This window comes from Hermetia illucens, chromosome 1 (assembly GCF_905115235.1).
Source record: "Hermetia illucens chromosome 1, iHerIll2.2.curated.20191125, whole genome shotgun sequence".
NCBI lineage: Eukaryota > Metazoa > Arthropoda > Insecta > Diptera > Stratiomyidae > Hermetia > Hermetia illucens.
The window spans coordinates 134,567,253-134,588,039 of NC_051849.1; the positions used below are offsets into that span (position 1 = coordinate 134,567,253).

The 20,787-nt window shown below is 41.0% G+C and overlaps 1 protein-coding gene across 1 annotated transcript; it reads right to left on the minus strand.

Moving 5' to 3' along the window:
- Nucleotides 1-1,299: 1,299 nt before the first annotated feature.
- LOC119646176 (myosin-2 heavy chain) lies at nt 1,300-19,200 on the minus strand. The gene is made up of 5 exons (XM_038046559.1): nt 18,291-19,200; nt 17,949-18,166; nt 3,767-3,911; nt 3,267-3,707; nt 1,300-3,154 (listed from the first exon to the last, which is right to left on the minus strand). Exons 1-5 carry the CDS (start codon nt 18,978-18,980, stop codon nt 1,409-1,411), a joined length of 3,240 nt encoding a protein of 1,079 aa, XP_037902487.1. The 5' UTR covers nt 18,981-19,200; the 3' UTR covers nt 1,300-1,408.
- Nucleotides 19,201-20,787: the final 1,587 nt, after the last annotated feature.

The window sequence follows — 20,787 nt, forward strand, 5'->3', positions numbered from 1 at the left end:
CAGCAATTGAAGTTTTGGTAGCATTGGTCAAGGCTGTCTTCATAAACTGGGAACAAGCTTCACATAATGAACACAACACCATACTTTTCCTGCCGCAACGGAACGGAAATCCTGCAATACATTAACGCGATATTGGGTTAGACGGAGGAATCGAGTACAATGGGCCACCATGATCTGAGTTCTAAGAGACTTTAGCTTTTCCCCCAGCACAAACAGAAACACACGCTTTTCAATTGGTTGCTGGAGTCTACGTACGCTCCTCGATAATGGAATCGCTGTTTCTGAAATGATTACTTCTCCATTCTGGACTTAACTGAGGTTGAATGGTGAGACTCTGGAGAGTATCTCTACCCATCCCAAAAGTGGCGCTCTGGTGGCCTTGGAACCAGCATCTGACAGGAAGCCATGGCATTACAATTGTGCTGAATTATGCAGTATCAGATATTTCAGATACAAGTGAAAAGGACTCTATGACTGACTATACGTAATTCTAGAGAGCTTTGTAAAGGTGACATGGTGATTATTACGGCTGATTTATAAGCGAAGGTGGACTTCGGCAACACTTCGTTCGGGCACATGATTTGGATGACCCTATTAAGAACGGTGACAATTTTGTAGATTTCTTTTATTTTTACCGCCTGGATCGATCACATCACCGCCAACAATAGATTTAGAAGTTGTCTTCTGAATGTGGGTAACAAAAATGGTGTTGAAATTAACCTCGAAAAAACGGTAATCCAATGACAACTTACCTTTTGCGTGCCAAAATTAAGTCGGCTTGCAGAGGAACGGCGACCACGCAGATTTAATACTAGCCATCTCCGTGATCCCTGAAGCAAAAGCTGAAACAAATAACAATAGCTTCGCTGCCGTATACGACATCGAATATTTAGAGACGGCTTTAGGTCTTTCGATGGCCCTGTAGCGGACTTTTCGTCCACGTTGGTGATTAGTTGAATTTGGAATTACTCCCGAGGTCACTATAAATAGTCACAAACATCTGGAGCAGCCCATACTAGATGAGATGTATCTAAAATAGAAGACACTACAGGCGGGATATATGGAGTGAGTCCGACACAAGCAATGTCCCAACCCCTAGGTCAACAGAGCACTGTATTTCAGGTAGAAATGTGTGCAGACCTGTAAGTCAGAATCTACGAAAGAAGTAGAAACGCCCTAAAGTCCATATCCTATCTGACAGTCAGATAACATTAAAAACTATTGACCATGTGATTATAAATTGAAGCAATTCTATTAGACACTGTGTACTAACTTGACATGAACATAAAACCATTCACGTAATATGCTCGATAAACTTTATTTGTATCAAAAACACCCTGAATAGTATACATGTACAAATAACTAGTTAAAAGGAAACCTAATCTAATCATTCAAACAAAAACTTTATTCACGGATTTTCGTTGCCACCGGAATCCCTCTTTACATTTTCTCCCTCATGTGAATTGCAGCCCTCTTTCGAAGATCCATCCCGATCAGTTGGAAATGTGTCCTCAGATGGGTCAGCCTTCGTCATCTCTCCTGAGTTTACTGATAAATCAGATTCAGTGGCTTTTGATTCATCCGACTCGTTCACCTCCTTGGGACTGCTAGCATCAATGGCACTAGCTCCGTACTTTTCGTGCAAATCATCCAGTTTTGAACTTAAGTCTATTCCCCTTTGCGTATTTCTTGCAACCGCGTTTTGCAATTGTCTACTTTCCTCTTCGAGTCTTTGGATCCTTTCAGTCCTTCTTGCCAAGTATGCCTCTTCAGTTTCAGTCAGCTTTACAGGATGTTCAGCCCGAGTTTCAGGATCAGAGCCCTTAGGAAACTGGTCCTCATTAGAATGAGGTTTAGGTGAACCCCTCGCACTTTCCGATTCATCAAAGCTACTTTCTCTACTCGTCATACGTGAATGAAGGTAATCTAAGCGAGAAGTCATTGTTTTGCCGCGATCAGTTGTCTTTTTTATTCGCTTAAGTAATTGTTCGCTTTCTGTTTCTAAACGTTTTAATCTTTCCGCTCGCCGAGTAGATTGCTCTCCATCATCATTGGTTGACTGCGTGGCTGATCCACTTGCCACTGGTTCTAATTCTTCCTGGAATCGACTTAGTTGTTCGTTAAGTTGATCACGGCAGGTTGAAGTTTCGATCACTTGAGTAATTAGCGATTTACATTGATTTTCAAGTCGTTGAATCCGCGCTGCTCGGTCAATGCGTTTCTCCTCAGCATCCTCCATTGAATCTAATGTGGGTTCCTTCACTTCGCCACCAATCCTGTAAAACATTTCCTCCAAAGTTTCCTCTTCAGGTTTAGTTTTGCTTTTCTTTTCCTCTCGCCTGCTCCTAGAGAGCTTAACTCCTCGTTTAGGAACCGTACCTGAGGAACTCGAAGCAACTCCAGATATATTGGCTCTACTAGGAACTAGACCTTGTTTGACAGGAAGGGGATTAGAAACCACTGTCGAGATGGCTACTTCCTTAGGAGGATCAACCACTGTAGCTCTTGCTAATACGTCTTCAAACACTACACTACTTGCAGCTACATTTTGCGGAGGGACTTCACTAGCAATTTCTTTCGTGGTATGCATGAGCTCCGTCAAAAAAGCAGCTATATGAGGAGCACTATTTCCGCGTTTCAGCAGCCCATCAAAAACAGATCGATTTGGGGACTGGCTACGGGTTCTTTCAAGCTTTCGACTTACGGTGAAAAGATTTGAATAGTCTTTCTTTGACACATCGACATCGTCATCATCCGACAACGGTCCATCACTGTATCCACTTTCTGCGGAATTATTAGCATCCTGTAGCTTCCTACTAGCAAACTCCCTACGTAAATCTTCACATTGAATCTGTGATTCGGCATTCTTGGCACGGGCCGCAGCCCATTTTCTTCTGCAGTATTCGAGTTCATCTTTCAATTCATTCAAATGTCTTCTTTTCTGCTGCAACTGGTATCTCAGGATCTGCTCATGGGTGTGTAATTGACGATGTTGCCGTTGCATCTTCCCAACCAGATGCCAAGTTTTTGTAAGTTCCAAACTCACAGTGCTCAGTCGCTTCTCCTGATCATTCAATCGTCGCTCCAAATGTCCGTTCAAAGTTTTCAATCGAGTAGTTTCCTTCTGTAGCGCCTTTTTCTCCAAGATTAGGTCCTGAGCAAGAGTAAAATAAAATACATGAATTAAACTTATTTCTATCTATATTTCGCAAAAAAATCTGTGAAAGACTAGGAAATAGACAGTACACGTGCAATGTATAGCTTACCTTTAGCTTTATGTACGTTTTGCTGACACTCAGCTCTACCTTTGGTCCAGTCGGTGTTTGAATGGATTTGTAGCAATCTTCCCCTTGTCCATTTTCCTGAAACTCAACTTGGGCTATCTTCTGGTGGTTAAGTAATTCCATTAGAACTCGCCAGACTTTTGGTAAATTGCCAATAATTTCTTGGGACGAAGAGAGGCGGAGGTTGCTTCGAGCTGTGTCCAGCTCATCGCTGCTTTCATTAAGTGTCTCTGATGTATCGTCTTCATTATTTGCCTCCTTCACTATCTCGAACAGAAGTTTTGGAAGGCATGCTCCTTCTGAGTCTGTTTCAGTTGTGGCCATCTCATTCAAAAGTGTTCGATTTTCCTCGAGCATTGTGGTGAGCCTATCAATATCAAGGTTATTGACTCCATTGAATCCGGTCAACATTTGACTGAAAAGCTGTAAACACACGAATTGAAACTCTAGCAATTATTTATCAGAGGTAGGTAATTCATTACCGTATTTATTGCGGCCATTTCCTCTTTGAGTCCTTTATTTTCAAATTTGAATTCCTCGCATTGTATTTTCGATACTGATAAACTTTTGTGTGTGGCGTTCAACTCTGTTTCCAATGACGAAACGCGTTCCTCAAAATTCTTCACTCTGAAAGGGCATTAAAGAAGTATTATTATTGCATTTTATTCGTCAATTAGGATTGATTCAATATTTGAGCACAAATCTAATTTTGCCACTTTTTCCTCAGCAAATAGGTAAGAGCGATTACCCGTCAGACACAGAGCCTTGGTTTCATTAGTATTTGTCATAAGCCCGATTTTCTTCCCTCCTTCTCCGAATTGAGAGCTTTTTCGCCAAGGAAGCAGATATCGCAAGCGCAGTGTAGGTATTTAAGGAAAGACGACATATGCCATCGAACTGAAGGACAAGAAAAATCAGGCTTTCAAGGAGCTTCTTAACGCGCTAATAAATTTAATAACAACCCATTTTCTCAAAAAATACTCTTCTTCGCAATGTTGACAATTACTGACTTCCTCGTTTCTTTGCAACAGATGTAAGATTTTTAGGATTTTCGATTGAATAGGTGCTTCGCAGGAGTTGCAGGACTTACAGGGAACAGTTTGGCAGAAAGAGTCTCAAACCTGCTTTACTCTTGAATTCATTGACGCCAAAAGTATTTTATGTTTGTCTGGAAGAGCAGTCCGTATTCGCTTGTCCAAGGCACGTATAATGTTCCGTTAAGAATACGATTGCTCGCTTGTAAATCTCTTTTCACAATATTTTCTGGATGTATTGAGGTGGAAATCTTAATTTCTCATCCCCACTTCTCCGGCTATATTTCCGCGGATCCACTGTGAAGTATTACTTGGCAAGGAGAGCTCTGGTATACACCAGCACGATTCAGTGACGCATCCGTCGATAATTCAATCCAGCGTGTTTTCGGTCACTCCCAATACACGGAGACAGATTCATTTTCGGAATTATCCCACCGTTGCCCATCTCCTGAACATCACCTTCCTAGTGGCTCTTCGGAAACGCGCAGTCACATCGGCGGATTCGGAAAATTGTTAATTTAATCTCATTATCATCGACGGTGCAACAACCGGTATCCGGTCTAGGCCTGCCTTAACAAGGAACTCCAGACATCCCGGTTTTCCGCCGAGGTCCACCAATTCGATATCCCTAAAAGTTGTCTGGTGTCCTGACCTACGTCATCGCTCCATCTCAGGCAGGCTCTGCCCCGTCTTCTTTTCCTAGCATAGAAATTGACTTTCCGGGCTGGATCATCCTCATCTATACGGATAAAGTGACCCACCCACCCTAACCCATTGAGCCGGATTTTATCGACAACCGGACGGTCAAGGTATCACTCATAGATTTCGTCGTTATGTAGGTTACGGAATTGTCCATCCTCATGTAGAGGGCAAAAATTCTTCGGAGGATTCTTCTCTCAAACGCGGCCAACAGTTCCCCAAGTCTCTAGCTGTTATCGGTTGTGATTTTCGACCCAAGATAAGAGAAATTATCATCTGTCTCAAATTTGTATTTTCCTATCTTTATTCTTCCCGTTTGACCAGTGCGATTTGATGTTCTTGGTTAGCTGGTTTTCGGTGCTGACGTTGTCACCATATATTTTGTTTTGTCTTCATTAATGTGCAGCCCAGGATCTCGCGCCACCTGTTCGATCTGGATGAGGGCAGTTTGTACGTCTCGGGTCGTTCTTCCAATGATGCCGATATCGTCAGCATAGGCCAGGAGTTGGATGAACTTAAAGAGGATCGTACCAGAGCATCCCCTTGTCGTAGACCGTTGTTGATGTCGAATGGTCTTGAGAGTGATCTCACCTCGCACATTGGTCGGGGTCAGCCTAGTCAGTCTTATCAGTTTCGTCGGGATACCGAATTCTCTCATGGACGTGTACAGTTTTACTATGCTATCATAGGCGGCTTTAAAGTCGATGAATAGATGGTACAACTGTTGTCCATATTCCAACAGTTTTTCCATCGCTTGCGCACAGAGAAAATCTGATCTGTTGCTAATTTGCCTGGAGTGAAGCCTCTTTGGTATGGGCGAATGATGTTCTGGGCGTATGAGGCTCGTTGTCCCATGCCTTGAGCACAAGTTGATGAACCCCTTGGTATAACTGTTCGCCTACATATTTAACCAATTCAGTTGTAATTCCATCGGCTCCTGGCGACTTATGATTTTTAAACCGATGAATTGCACGGACTGTTTCTCCTATACTTGGTGGTGGCAGTATTTGTCCGTCGTCTTCAGTTGGCGGGACCTCCAACTCGCCGATGTTCTGGTTGTTCAGTAGCTCATCAAAGTACTTAACCTATCGCTCCAATATGCCCATTCTGTCGGAAATCAGATTTCCCTCTTTGTCTCGCCGGGATGAGCATTGTGGTGTATAAGGCTTCCTCCTCCTTCCTCTTCAGGTGGTTGTGAAGATCATTTGTTGATGCTTCATCTCCAGGACCTCTGTTAACTGCAATTATTGCAGCATCCATTATAGGTGTTGCGGAGAGCTGTATTGTGGATGGCTTCAGTATTCGCTCTCACCTGATTGTCAGAGGGGATTGTAGGTAATGTCGTAATTCTAGCTCGGAGCACCATGCCAATGAGATAGTGGTCCGAGTCTATATTGACCCCCTATATGTTCTGACATTCATCAAGGCTGAGAGGTGGCGGCGTTCGATCAACACTTAGTCAATTTGGTTGAAAGTAGTCCCGTCTGGAAAGGCCCACGTATGTTTGTGAACCGCTTTCCGCGCAAACCAGGTATTTCCAACAACCATTTCATGCGATACTGCTAACTAGATAATGCGCAGTCCGTTATCATTGGTATCCCTATATAAACTATGGGAGCAGACGTATCGCCTGAATACGGGCTCCGTTCCTACTTGACTGTTGAAATCTCCAAGTATGATTTTGATATCATACTTGGGACAGGCTTCGAAGGTCCACTCAACTGCCTTGTAGAAGGTATCCTTCTCCGACTCTGCAGTCTCCTCTGTAGGAGCGTGAACGTTTATGAGACCTATACTTCTAAACTGAATTGCGAACTCTTGGCCGCGTTCGAGAGAAGAATCCTCCGATGAATTTTTGGCGCCCTACATGAGGATGGACGGTTCCGTAGCCTACACAATGACGAAATCTATGAGCGATACCATGACCGTCCGGTTGTGGATAAAATCCGGCTCAATAGGTTACGGTGGGCAGGTCACTTAATCCATATGGATGAGGATGATCCAGCCTATGGTAGAAAAAGAAGACGAGGCAGACCTTGCCTAAAATGGAGCGATGGTGTAGGGATATCGAATTGGTGGACCTCGGCGCAAAACCGGGATGTCTGGAGTTCCTTATTAAAGCAGGCCTAGACCGGATACCGGTTGTTGCGCCCTTAATGATGATGATGATATTTCTAAACTTGCCTCGCAAACGTAGAGTGCATAGCCTTTCGCTTATATTTTCAAAGCCGATAACAGCAGGTTTCATTTTTTGGCTGACTAAGAAACCTACTCCGAACATATGGTTTACTGGATGGCCGCTATAACATATGGTGTAGCGGCTCTTCTCCAGGAAACCGGTCCCTGTCCAACGCATCTCTTATAACGCTGTTACATCAGCCTTATATTGGGACAGGGTATCGGCTAGCTGCTCAGCAGCATTCGGTCTGTACAAGGAGCGCACGTTCCATGAGAAAATGCGCAAATCGTTAATCCGTGTTCGTTGCCGGGTTCGTCGTTGTAAGATCCATCCTTTTCGTGGCTTCGTAACATCGGTTTTGCGTGTAGGGTTTTCAGCCCAACCTGGAACCTGGAAAAACCAGTTGGTACATTTTGTTCCGTTTTTAGGCGCGGGAGACTCACTTTCATCTTTCTCCGTCTGCTGTTTTTCATAAAGAAAGAACTCCCAGCGATCACCACGTGGAGGTGGAGGTAGGGGTTGGTAGTAGAGCTGTTGGTGTTGGTTCAGCAGGTGTTTCCCAGGTTTTATGCTCCATCGTGGGTACCAATCCACGTTTCGCCCTGGGACCTATACTACCCTTTGACCGCTATTTTAATCTGGAATGCCCTAAACTTGAATTGAAAATCCTATATATCAATTCAAAAGCCCAGGGGTATTAATCACATTGACCTAAAACCGTCGGTTGCCGATTGAGGACGTCAGCCAGCAAACAACATTTTAAAGTGTTGTGTAATAGCCCGTGCACTACAAGGAAGATATGAGTTGCTCTTCCAAATTAATACGATCTGCCTGACTCAGGACTACTCTATCCTCAAAGAAATGTAGCAGAGTCAATATTATGTGCAGCAACTTCAACCTCCCTAAATTCCCTTCCGTCATTTTCCCTTTGTCGCAACGCACGCTACCTTACCAACCTTTGAAAAGAAATTTGAATGCCGATAGGTAGGGTAGGGATGCAAAAAGCTGATAAGAATGTCGACCAGTTAACTTCGTGTAACCTTATCGTAGCTATTGTAGAAATTGCACCCTAAATCCTAGCGTGCGGTGTATTGTATAAATTGACTCGGTTCACATACTAACACACGCTTTGAACTGTCACCACAGCCTAAGAAATAATCCTAGAATAATATTGGTTCCATCTCAGCAATTACGCAAATATCGACTATCTGTCTAGCCATGTTTTTTTTTAAACCCACCCGATTTCTAGTGATAGTGCCATATCGCACTCTGCCAGGTCATCCTCGTAAATTTCATTACCTGTGGATTCAGTCTGACCCCGCATCAGCAAAATAATAATATAAATCCAATATTCGAACTGAAACTTGTTGTTTTGTAGTTGATATAATAGAGATGGAAGACTATGGCTAGCGGTATTTTTGAAAATATTCGGAAAAAATAATTATTTTAACAAATACGCCATTTCAAACTGCGGCGCAATTTCCAAGAGAATTTGTGAAGCACAAGAATTCACATAATTAAAAAAAGTCCGTTGTATTTTTATCACAAACGCAAGCTTCACTGATTAAATTCGAATAATTTTCACGTGCTCTTCCATACATTTCCACAAAAAAAACTTGCAATTTGGTTCAATAATGCGTGCATATGAGCACACAATACATGATCGCATCCGCATCTGTAACGCGGTTGTTCATCCTGCATATATTAATCTTTCTCGCCATCACTGTCCGAATTCAAAAATAAATTTGACTACAGCCTCCATATGCGCATAACTAGCGTGGGACATTCCACTTTCCGCCATCTCGGAAGAAACTGAAAGTTCACTTCCAATAAGCGCATTAACATTCCACTGAGGAAACTACATACGTTCATATAAATATAGCAAAAGACCTTCGACATAAACAAGAAACGGCTGATTCCACAAAGCATCGTTTATTTGCATCTGAAACTCGTGGATGGATTAAAAATAGATACTTGTACTGACTGAGAGTGGATTCTGAGACGTACTCGTACGTCTGCCGGGTTTCATCCAAACAAAGAAATACTTTTACGCAAACAGTGCGCCTGATTTACAGGAATAGATTTAGAAAGATGAAGCATATCTGCCAAGGAACAATGTCTGGTCTCCGGTTCTGAGGCATCCAAACACATGATGATATGCATGAAATAAAACCATGTGTTGATTACTTTTCTATCAAGAAAGGAGTTCTGAGTCAATTGACATCAGCCCACACCAATTGATGAAAAAGTTTCCCATGAACATATGACGCAGGAATTCCCGCTGCAGGCAAGATGCCCGAGATAATGAAGTAAACAGAAAATTACCCTGCGGTTTCGTCTCAACGCACAAGCAACTCATTAGACATAAAATTAGGATTCAAATTTTTCATTTTTAAGGTTTAATTGAAAACAAAACCTTGTTAAAATTGGTTCGCAGTCTCTCTATCGTACGCACTTTCTTCAGAAACCAATACACTTGTTGACTCGAAATTCGATTGAAAGGAAGAAACTGCGAACCCCTACATTGCTTCTAAAGATGGGAACAACATTATTTCCTCGCCGAATATAGCCGTGTGGAGTATCAAATGAAAGACCTCGACTAGTACTTTCCGCAGCAGATAGTTTTGACATTGGTTGCCAAAGAGAGGAATGTGGGCTTCCGAAAGGGGTCAATTACTTCAAGCACCCGTTCTCAGAAACTATCCAACTGGAAAATATGAAAAAAATGTGGTGGTGTGTGCATATGGTGTCTATGTCTCAAAAAAATCTTCCTTTCTATGTCTGCTCAAATATAAAACAACCCCCATTAAGTGCATCCTGGATCCGTAAAATTTTCTAGTAATATATATTTCAATATGGAGCATCATACTGGAAAGTTTGGTGGAAATATAAGCAAAGTTATAGTAGGCGTCAAATTACTTCTCCCTAAGAGATAAAAGTCAGTACGACATTGAATTGAATTCTGACAAACTTTCAACTATAAGATTCCGGTGCAGGTTAAGAAGCATCACAATTCTACAATGCTACGCGCCAAGGGAGCAATTAAGCACAGCTCACGGCAGGCTTTCTAAAGATGGCATTGTAATAATATAGGATCTGACAACACCTTGCTCGGTCATGTGATGGAGAAACATGGTCTTGGCGACCCCAATGGTAATGCTGTGATGTTCGTCATTTTTTGCAACTTCCGCCGCCTCGTCATTGGTGGGACATTGTTTCACCACAGAGCCTGCCATGAGGTCTACTGGGTTTTAGTTGACCAACGCTGTACGAGCAATCAGATCGACCACTTCGCGATCAGCAGTAGATTTAGGAGTTATCTGTTGGATGTGCCGTGCTGCGGCTGCGATCCCATAAGTTCATCATCGTCCACTTGTATGACCCAGATATAGCTCCACAGTGGGAGAGCTGTTATATCTTGCTGATCGAACGGCAAACATCTTAGTAATCCGCCTGAGATTATTGATGAGCATTGGGCCGCCATCAAAAGTGTCCTTTTCTCGGGTGCTACACAGGCTCTACTAACCGCTGCGAGCGAAGTGCGCGTGTCGCGCTCGAACTTTGATACCGAGCGAAATCCCAAGAAGTTCAGCATAGTGTACGCCGTGGCAAAAGAGAATTTCCTATTGCCCTGGTCAGGGAAGCGGGGATGCCCCAGATGGCAATGATTTCAGAAATGTATACCGCATCACGAAAGAGCTTGCATGTGGTCGCAAATTTTTTGATGGTCCTATGAAGGACGTTAACGGTCGACTTCTCAGCCATGATGATGAACAACTGAAGAGGCGAAAAGAACACTTCAACACGGTGAAGTTGCTCTTCTTGTGGGTGAAATAGCTAGCCACCGTAACATGCGGACATGGACTGGTCTCCCCCAGAGTTATTTATCGTGGCACCTGCAGTTACTGTATGTCTGCTGCTTCCGCTTTCCAGAATCCGAGACCTTTTCCAGAGACTGGAAGAAATAGATGATCGCCAAGATCCCGAAGAAGGGGACCCGTTTTGAGTGTGATAATTGGAGCGGTGTATACGTGCTCCCTGCCATTGGAAAGAGAATAGTAATTGTGGAACGCATCAAAGAATATCTCGAAAGCTTGATCGACAGAGAGCAGGCTAGTTTCCGTTTTGGATCCTTCTGCACCATATCAACACTCTACGGATGATTGATGATGATGATGAAGTTTAGATCTGCGCTCCACCTGCCCTCCATTGATTTAGAGAAAACTTTCGATAGCGTAAATAGGGAATGTATTTGGAGTGATCTATTATCAGAGCGAGAAGGACACTTGACGCAGAACAGTAGAGGAGGAATGCAAACGTATCAGCAAGTCGTGGGGGTAGCTGAAGTGCATTTCAGGTAACCGCGAGCGATGACGCGTAGGTTTGATTGATGGCGCTATGCCCCACCAAAGGTGAATGGTAGCCATATATGTGAAATTGGAATCATCTTGTACGCAAATATTTTTACATCAAAAATCAACAAAGCCTTTCATACCTAAAGTGGTTCCGATTTGTAACGTTATTGTAACGCCCTTGTAAAATAAAATAAGTTGGGAATATTGGTATGTATGTGTACAGTGCATATATACATACGTGTATTTCGTAAATCGCAATTGCACCGTACATACTGTGTGGGTCGCGAAGTACCATTCAGATGGAAACATTTGTCTGACTCAGGCACATAAACCTCAGTGTCTGTTCTCTGAGGAAAGCACCACCATTTGTCTGGTACACACAGACTTTGCCATTCGTCTGTTTGATGTCTGACACAGATATTTGTCTGACACAAGCGTAGATTGCTGTCTGGCACAAAGGTTTGTCTGGAAAAAAAAATTTTCCGAGACAAATATTTGATTGACATGGATATTTGTCTATCTTATGTCTAAAGCAAGTACATATACGTTTATCTGTTGTCAATTTGCATGGAACACAATCTCAACTAACAACCAAACCAGTTTTTAGTCCTTTGTTCATTGCAACCAATCCAACAATTTGTTGTCATTTATAAGGTTAACTAACCGTTTGGTGCAAAGTACAGCAACAGCGTTGGTCATGACTAAATGAAATCATGGTTCCATGATTATGATTACAGTGATAATAGTTGCAGGATTCATATGATTACATATTTACTATCGTATTTATCGCCTGTAATTACGATCACAATCGTCTAACCAGGAAATCCTGCAAATTTCCTGATTATAATCATAATCATGATTGTAATCATAATAATGATCACGTTTTTGCCCAACTTTGGTCTCAAGTAGACTCCCCGACACAGAAATAATAGGCGGGTCCCAGTTACTTATCCGTTAAAAAACCAATTCGGACCGCTCATTTGTTAATTATAATAATAATCGTTGGCGCAACAATCCATATTGGGTCAGGGCCTTGAAGTGTGTCAGAGCACTTCATTCAAGACCGTAACGGTACACTACAGTACACTGTAGGAGGCAATGTGGTCAGCATTACGCTCGCCCGAGATTATTACCCTGATTTGACTCAGCTACTTATTCACAGCTGAGTCGACTGGTATCCGACGTCAAGCCACTGCCACCAGCGAGATTTGAACCGCGGCCTTCCGTATGACAACCCAATGCTCTCTCATTTGTTAATTATAATGGTTTAAAAATTAAATTCTCACAAGACAGAAAAGAAAACGAGGTAATTGGCTGACACTTTTTGTGACCTCATCGAGCGAGCAATTTGAATCTGATCTACTTGAAAGCATCCAGTTTGGTGTTTGTTACTTGTCACTTTTGAAGTCAATCAATCAGTTTTTAATAAGAATGTGGGAAATTGATGCGTGAATGGGCAATCCTTCAATTTACTTTACGTTTCGGCAATAATGGTAGCAAGCTATATAGAAAATTCTGACATCTTTATTTGGGCGGCGATAAAACGTTCGTTTCTGAAAGATTCACACTCCGCAAAAAATGGATTTACACTGAGCGGGATTCAAACCTTGGGTGGGCTGAATATTCTTTGGTATCCCTTCCCTTATAACTTGATTTGAGTTTGAATAATAATAGTTAAAGTTTCTTGGCTCAAGTTGTGATGTCACACAACGCGCTTTTCAGTCTGTTTGAGTTTGGTTTAAATATTAGATACTGATAATTTCAAACACGCAGTTTTGTTTTCAAAAACCGTCTTTGCGAGTTTTGTTAGATTGCACCATAGAAGTGATTTCCGTCATTAGTGAAAATAAAGGGGGGAGTCTATTCTTGAAAAAAATTGCAGAGTTTAAAAAAAATATATTTATAATTTTGGCCAACAATTTGATGATGCATTTGTCAGCCAATAAAAAAACTGGAGGGTCATTGTCGGGAGAAATATATAGTATGTATACCAAATGTGCTAAAAACATTAAGTCGTTCGGGCGATATGCTATCGAATTAGAACTGCAACCAATTTGAAAAATATAATTTTGAAAAAAAAGAAAAGATGAAAGTACTAATTTCATTGTTGTAAATGGAAAAATATCATATATAATATAATATGAGTAAGTTTGTAAGCCTTGACAAGGCTTACAAACTTAGTTGGCCTGCGAATCAGGGAAAACCAAGCAAAAACAATAACGGAAGTTAGTAAAATGTTCTGATAGTTTTGAAGGGCACCTGAATACACACGCGTCTACAAGTCAATTAAAAGGCCAGTGTTAGGATTGCTTCACACGTATACTGTTCCATTCTGTTCAGTTCGTTTTCGGTTCAGTTTCGGTCTTTGTCAACAAGTATGAAACGGTGTTTCGGTATCAATAAGCTGTCTATTTGGTAGCTTATTGAATCCGTACAGCAGCGAATATTCCCACAACACAAAAAGGTTCGATTTGTCCGCAGCAACCTAAATAGAACCGAAAACGAACCGAACCGAACCGAATCGACCCGTATATGTGTGGAACGTGCCTTATGCTTGACATGCCAAACATGCAATTTCATACAAGCACCTGAGAAAATGATATATGAATATTCGGGCTAACAATGACGTAAACTGCACGAAATATTTGAAACTTACCATGATTATCAAGATGCAAGTCACGATGGCCATGTTCCACACGTGGACGAAAATTGAATTCCTAAACAGGTAAAGCATACCTAAATAGGTATTCATTGGAAAACCCGAAGGACACATAGTGGAAATACCAAAAAACGTTGCGTCGGTTTAAACAAATTGGGAAACCGGAAACTTGACGCTTCAGGTATAAAAGGTTTGGTGTTCCCCTATATGAGAAGCGATGAATGCATGACAGTTCCGTGTGTACATATTTGTGTGCATGACAGTTCCGTGTGTACATAGTTAAAAATCCAATTGCCCTCAAATTTTTAGGAACCAATTTAAGTAAATCACTTGATGGAGAGCACTATATTGATAATAGTCAACCGCATATGCTTCACACTTTTAATTACAACAGATACAAACAAGTCGGGAAACTGGAAACTGGACGCTTCAGGTATGAAAGGTTTTTTGTATTTCTTTTATAAAGACATTTAAGTGTAAATTTGTCCATTAGTACGTACTACGTAATATACGCATATATTATGTGAGAATATTCACCTTCGGGTGATATTGACATTCAAAATCTTGAATTTCAAAAGAAGTGACAGCTTTGACCTATTATAACTTTTTTAGTAATAGTGCGATTTCCACCAAATTTGGTAGGATCATGCTCTATATTATAGCCTATATTTCGTAGTGCTAGGATGAATGTAAGGATGTTCTGCAGCCAATTACTGAAAATTATAGTGATATACTATTATCAACTTTATTTAAAGGGATATCGGTATCGACGGTATTTCGGAGCCTAGATACCATATGATGGCAGCCTCTTGATTTTTTTCAAATTTTTCGGTTGGCGGTTTCTATAAATAACTGATCACTTTCGCTTCTCCAACAAAGGTCGAAACTAAGGCAAGCTTTGCAAAGTACTAACCGACCGACCGATTTGATATTTGGTGAAAAAAATGTACACCCCCCTTTTGCATGTATGGGGACCTCCCCTTAAATTCGACATGAAAACATGTAATTCATTGAGCGTTCACAGTTCCCACCTTTCCACCAAATTTGGTGTCAGTCACTGCTACAGTCTCCGACAAAAATGCGTATGACGGACAGACAGACAGACAGTAAACCGATTTTAATGCGGTTTCGTTTTACACAAAACCTTAAAAAGGACTGGCGAGAAATAAATTCTTCATGAATGGAATTGCAATATTTCACTCAAATGTCAATTAATCTCGTTAATTATGACATCAGTATCTTATTTGTATGGCTTAGGATGCGGTAAATTCGCATGAAATTGATAAGTTCGAACTGCTATAACTTTGACACTAATAGTTGGATTTATAAAACTTGCTATGCGTATGCACGATACTGTCCTCCATGCAGGGACAAACTTTAATACTCCTAGAATGAGTTTAATTGAGGTTTTTCAGCCAATTTATAAAAGATGGTAATATACTATCGGTAAGTTTATTTGAGCAGATATCGAAATGGGATATATTTTGAGACCTACATTTTATCAACGCGAACCTTCTCGTTTTTGTCGGATTTTTGGGTGGGGTAGTTTCCGAAAATGAATCTTCTCCTCCTGTGTACATTTTGACTCCTTACTCCCGCACTTTGCAATTCATGTAAAAAACGAATATCAGATTCGGAAATGACTAATTGAAGCCTTTCGTTTGATATCCCACATGGCTATATTCGATTAAAAAAATTTTTGCAACCCCCCTTTAAACTGCACTTTACGTTTAAGTTTATGTTACTCACTGTATGCGTGGTATCTAAAAGTTCCTATATGTCCACCGAATTTATTCAGATCAGTTTAGTCGTTTTGGAGAAAAGTGCGTGTCACAGACAGACAGACAGTGAATCGATTTTAATAAGGTTTTGTTTTACACAAAACGATCGCTGCTCGGATTTAGAATACGATCGAGGAATCGAGACATTTCGAGGCAGTCCTTTTCGAAGGTCAAGGCCTTATACAGGCTGTAGAATCTCAACGACAACGACGGCTCCACTTGAACAAATATCCGTATATGTAGGGTATATTTTGAGAGGCACTATTATGATTTTTTCCAATTTTTCCATTGAGTAATTCCTGGAAATGGGCCTTTGATTTCAAGGTTTGCTTTTCAAATTCCCAAACCCATTTCTTTGCAATCAATGTCGATTTGATTCACAACTTCAACATACACAGGGCGTTGTTAATACGACGTTTAGTGGCCATATTTAATGAGGGTAATTTATTAATGAACACATCCTTTGATAATTGGACGAAATCTGTCTTTTCATTCCAAGTTCATTTTATTGAGTTTAAGCAGGTTCTAGAGTTATCCAGTATTTTGTAGCCTACAAGAATACACTCAAAATGTACTGACATTCTATGATGCCTTAGGGTGCTGTACATTTATACGACAAGTCGGGAAACTGGAAGCTGGACGCTTCAGGTTCAAGAGCTTTTGTGTATTTCTTAGAACGTAGCACGTAATATATGCATATGTTATGTGAGAGTATCCACTTTCGGGTGATATTGACATTCATAGTCTTCAATTTTCAAAGAAGCAACAATTTTGACGTATCATAATAGTGCGAATTCCACCAAACTTGGTAAGATCGCACTCTGCATTATAGACTATGTCACTTGTATTTCGTGGTGCTCGGATGAATTTAAAGGGAGGTTTTCCGCCAATTACAAAAAATTATAGTAATATACTATTATTAACTTTATTTGAACAGATATCTACATGGAAGGTATTTCGGAGCCCAGGCACCATATAGTGGTAGCCTCCTGATTTTTATCAGATTTTTCGGTTTGATAGTTTCTGAGAATGGCCCCTTAAAGTAATCATCACTTTCAAGCCCCCGCCCTCCCCACCTTTCCACCAAATGCCAAAGCTAGGCTTCGAAAAGTACTAACCGAGACCTTTAATTGGATACCCCACATGACTACATTTGATGAAAAAAAATTTTACACCCCCCTTTTTCATATATGGGGATCCCCTTCCCTTAAATTCAACGTAAAAGGATGTAACTCACAGTTTTCTACCAACTTTGGTGGCAATCGCTATAACCGTCTCCGAGAAAAATGCGTGTGACGGACAGACAGTAAACCGATTTTCATAAGGTTATGTGTTTACACAAAACCTTAAAAAGCAACCTTTCAACATACGTTATCTCTTTAATGAATCGTAGGGTTTGAAGCAACATTTTCAAAATCTGGTCTTTTGGGGTCTCAACTACAAAGGATGGGTTGTGATATAATTTCATTAACCATATCCCTCACCTTGAGTCGCACTTTTGATTTCGCACTTCTCCATTTCGCAACTCCCTCAAACGCTAAATACCATACCACAAATATTCCTCATCACTCCACACACTCTAAGAAAACCTTAATTACCAGAATAGTTCCAACGCTCTGCACAAATTTATATTAATGATATTCCAAATTCAATTCATTTACCGAATAAAGATACCCAAAAATAGCCATTTACCAATCAATGATACAAGTATTCATAGACACCTGAGTAAAAGTTCAAAAGATTTGGAGATTAGGAAATACATTTTCCTGTTGTCAAATTATGATTTCTTCATTTTCTAAAAACTGCAATATAGTCATCCCTGTATTTTCCATATTATCCCGAATAAAATGCATGACTCATCATTTTATTCAGGTGCAATGAAATCAATTTATAAGAAAAAGACAAAACTGAAAACAAAACAGAACAATTTCCCAAAATATTTGTGAATATTACTCACTTTTCAGTTTCTGCGGCTAATTCATCTTTCTTGATTGAGACCTGACGAAGTAAGTTCTCCCGCTCCGCCGCACTTACACGTGCTCTCTCCTCGTACAGTTGTCGCAAATTCCGAATATTGGCGAGCTGCCGATTGTATTCCTGTCGTAGATCATCGGACATAATCCTTAGTTCGCGTTCAGCTAAGGAATTTTCAATTTCCTGCAGTTTTGCCTTGAGCTAGAGAAATATCAGGGAACAGAAGATTTCCTTAGATATTTATTTAAAAGCAGAAGTCCACCTAATCTTACAGAAATCGTTGACTTCTGATTTCAAAACTGTAGTTTTCAATGGGAATACACACCTGTACAACTTGCTCCTCACGTACTTTAATCATTTCTTTACTGCATGAAATCACTTTTTTCAGCGATGCGACCTGCTTTCGAACGACTCCCACCTCAGTTGTCAATGACAAATTATCGGCATTAGCTAATTGCAGCGACAGCTGTACCTCTGCCAATTGCGCTCTCAGCGACGCAGTACTTGACCCTGTTTCATCGTTCTCACAAAGGCTTTTGGGCTCAGGCACTTCATATGGGTCGGTGCTCGTGCAAGCATCACACATGGCTTGCGACACGTTGACTCCTGCCCTCAATTGCCTGTTCACTTCTCTCTCCGCTGCCAACTGGCTCCGCAAAGTTTCTAACTCATTACGAATATCCGCAACAGCACTCTGACGAGCCATCCTTTTCTGCTGCAAATTCTCCTTGAACTCCTCTAAGGTCTGTTCCCTACGTTCACTCCTCTTTGCAACCTCTTTATCAGATTTCTCTTCAGAAGACAGATTTGTCTTATTCGAAAGTTCACTATCCACTTTTATATCACTACTTCTTTCATTAACACCAGCACTACTTTTATTAATCCTTTCAAGATCAACCCTTGCTGGGACTACATTTGGGGGAAGAGCTAAACTGAAATGTTCGTTTTCAAGCGGCCACCAAGGATCATTCAATTGCTCCTGGCTGTGGTTGGGTGTCGAAGGCGCACTACCCATTTTAGGCCGTGCACTTTTGATTTTATATGGCTGGGAACAAAAACGCAGAATATCTCAAGAGATTCCTATATTTTGAACGTAGAACCGTGAAAATTTCAAACAAAGCTTCGGAAAAATCACCAACTAGAAAGTTTTCGCTCGGTTTTTAAGCCTTACTACCTAATGATTGTGAAATCGAAATGTCTTAAGTTCGTTGTTACGGTTAGTGGGAAAACTCGTGAAAAACTGATCTATTTATAAACGCACAAGAACGTTTGATACGTAAATAGAGGAATTAGACTCTGCGATCGAAATCTTCATGTAGGCTCCGTTGAGGATGCGCATGTCGAGTGAGTCTCTGCAGATTGTCAAATACCATTCACTTCAAAATTTCTCCCGAAACAGAACATTCTCATCTTAAGGGGAGATGTCTGTCTCCTTCAGGAACTTCAAAAAAATTTAACATAAATGAACATTAATTTCTCATCTTGATCGACAAAGTTGAGTTAAGGTGATTTACTCATAACATTATGGAACAATATGGAGGTCAAAGAATCTTGTCACAATATTCTTCTTAATCCAAAAAAAATCTACAACACAATAGAAATTTCAATCCAAAAACGGTAATAGGGACCCACATAATTTTCACCACAGGCCCCGTTTCTTCGCAAAATTTTCACCCAAGGATTTCCTCTGCACAGCCCTGAATTCAACCTGCTAGTTGCAACATGGAATTCGCAAAGAAAACAAACAAAAAAACAAAGCTGCAGATGCGAGTAGGGATCACAAACTACACAAACTAGGACAAATTTTCATCAAAGCTAGTATCGAAGCTTAACAGAGGAGAAAAGACCAAGTGATCAAATGTCTTTCAACAAATTGAGAGACTAATGGGAAGCACGAATGCCCTAAGTTCGTTCTCACTAAAAACAGGGAGCCCCCCCCCCCCCCCCCTGTGATGCTAAAAAAGCAAAAAGGCAATCTTTATGCAAACTTCGATTGTTGAACAGCCAAAGTTTTGATTTCCATAAACACCCATAGACTCACCACCTTCTCCCTGAAGAAAAGAAATTTTTCAACTAAACCCATCGACTCGCCAAACTTTTTATGTTTATCACAACCCACAACTGCCACCAAAAATCTAAATGATAAAAAGTCATCTGCAAATAACGAAATTCATAAATTCTTCATCAGAAATTTACCACACCGTCACTTGCACTTTTTATTAAGTGGATAAACAGTGACTATTTTGCCTACAACTGCAATTTAGCTATTACGGAGAAAGGTTCTCCTTGGAACAAAAAAATCTAGGTCGATCTCCCTTTCATCAAAGAGAACATGGACATTTGGGTTGGTCCAGCTACTGTGCTACATAAACTACTGGTTTGGACATCGTCACCACCCGACTTACTGTCAACAATAAAGGTATCTGACTTCGTATGGGCAAACGGATTTATAAGCCTTACATCTGCCGCACTGTCAGTGAAATAGCCATCCGACTCTTGTGATGATTCTCTTCGAAGCAGGTGCCGACTCGCCTCTTCTTACCCTCAGAAGACAACTCATAAATCAACCGCGGATCGCGAAGTGGCCCACCTCATTGATCATAGCCACCTTGATATTTAGATCGCCTATCAGTATCGTAATTTCACCTTTGGAGAACCTCTCCCGGACTGCAGTCAGTTCCTCCTCATAGAAACCTTCCTTCTTCTATGTTCATTTTTATCTCCTATTCCCGGGGGTCATCATTTCAATGGGGCATAAAATGCATTCAGTTATTCACAAAGTATAAAATGTCCCTACCTGCTCTATGAAGCGCTTCGGTCTT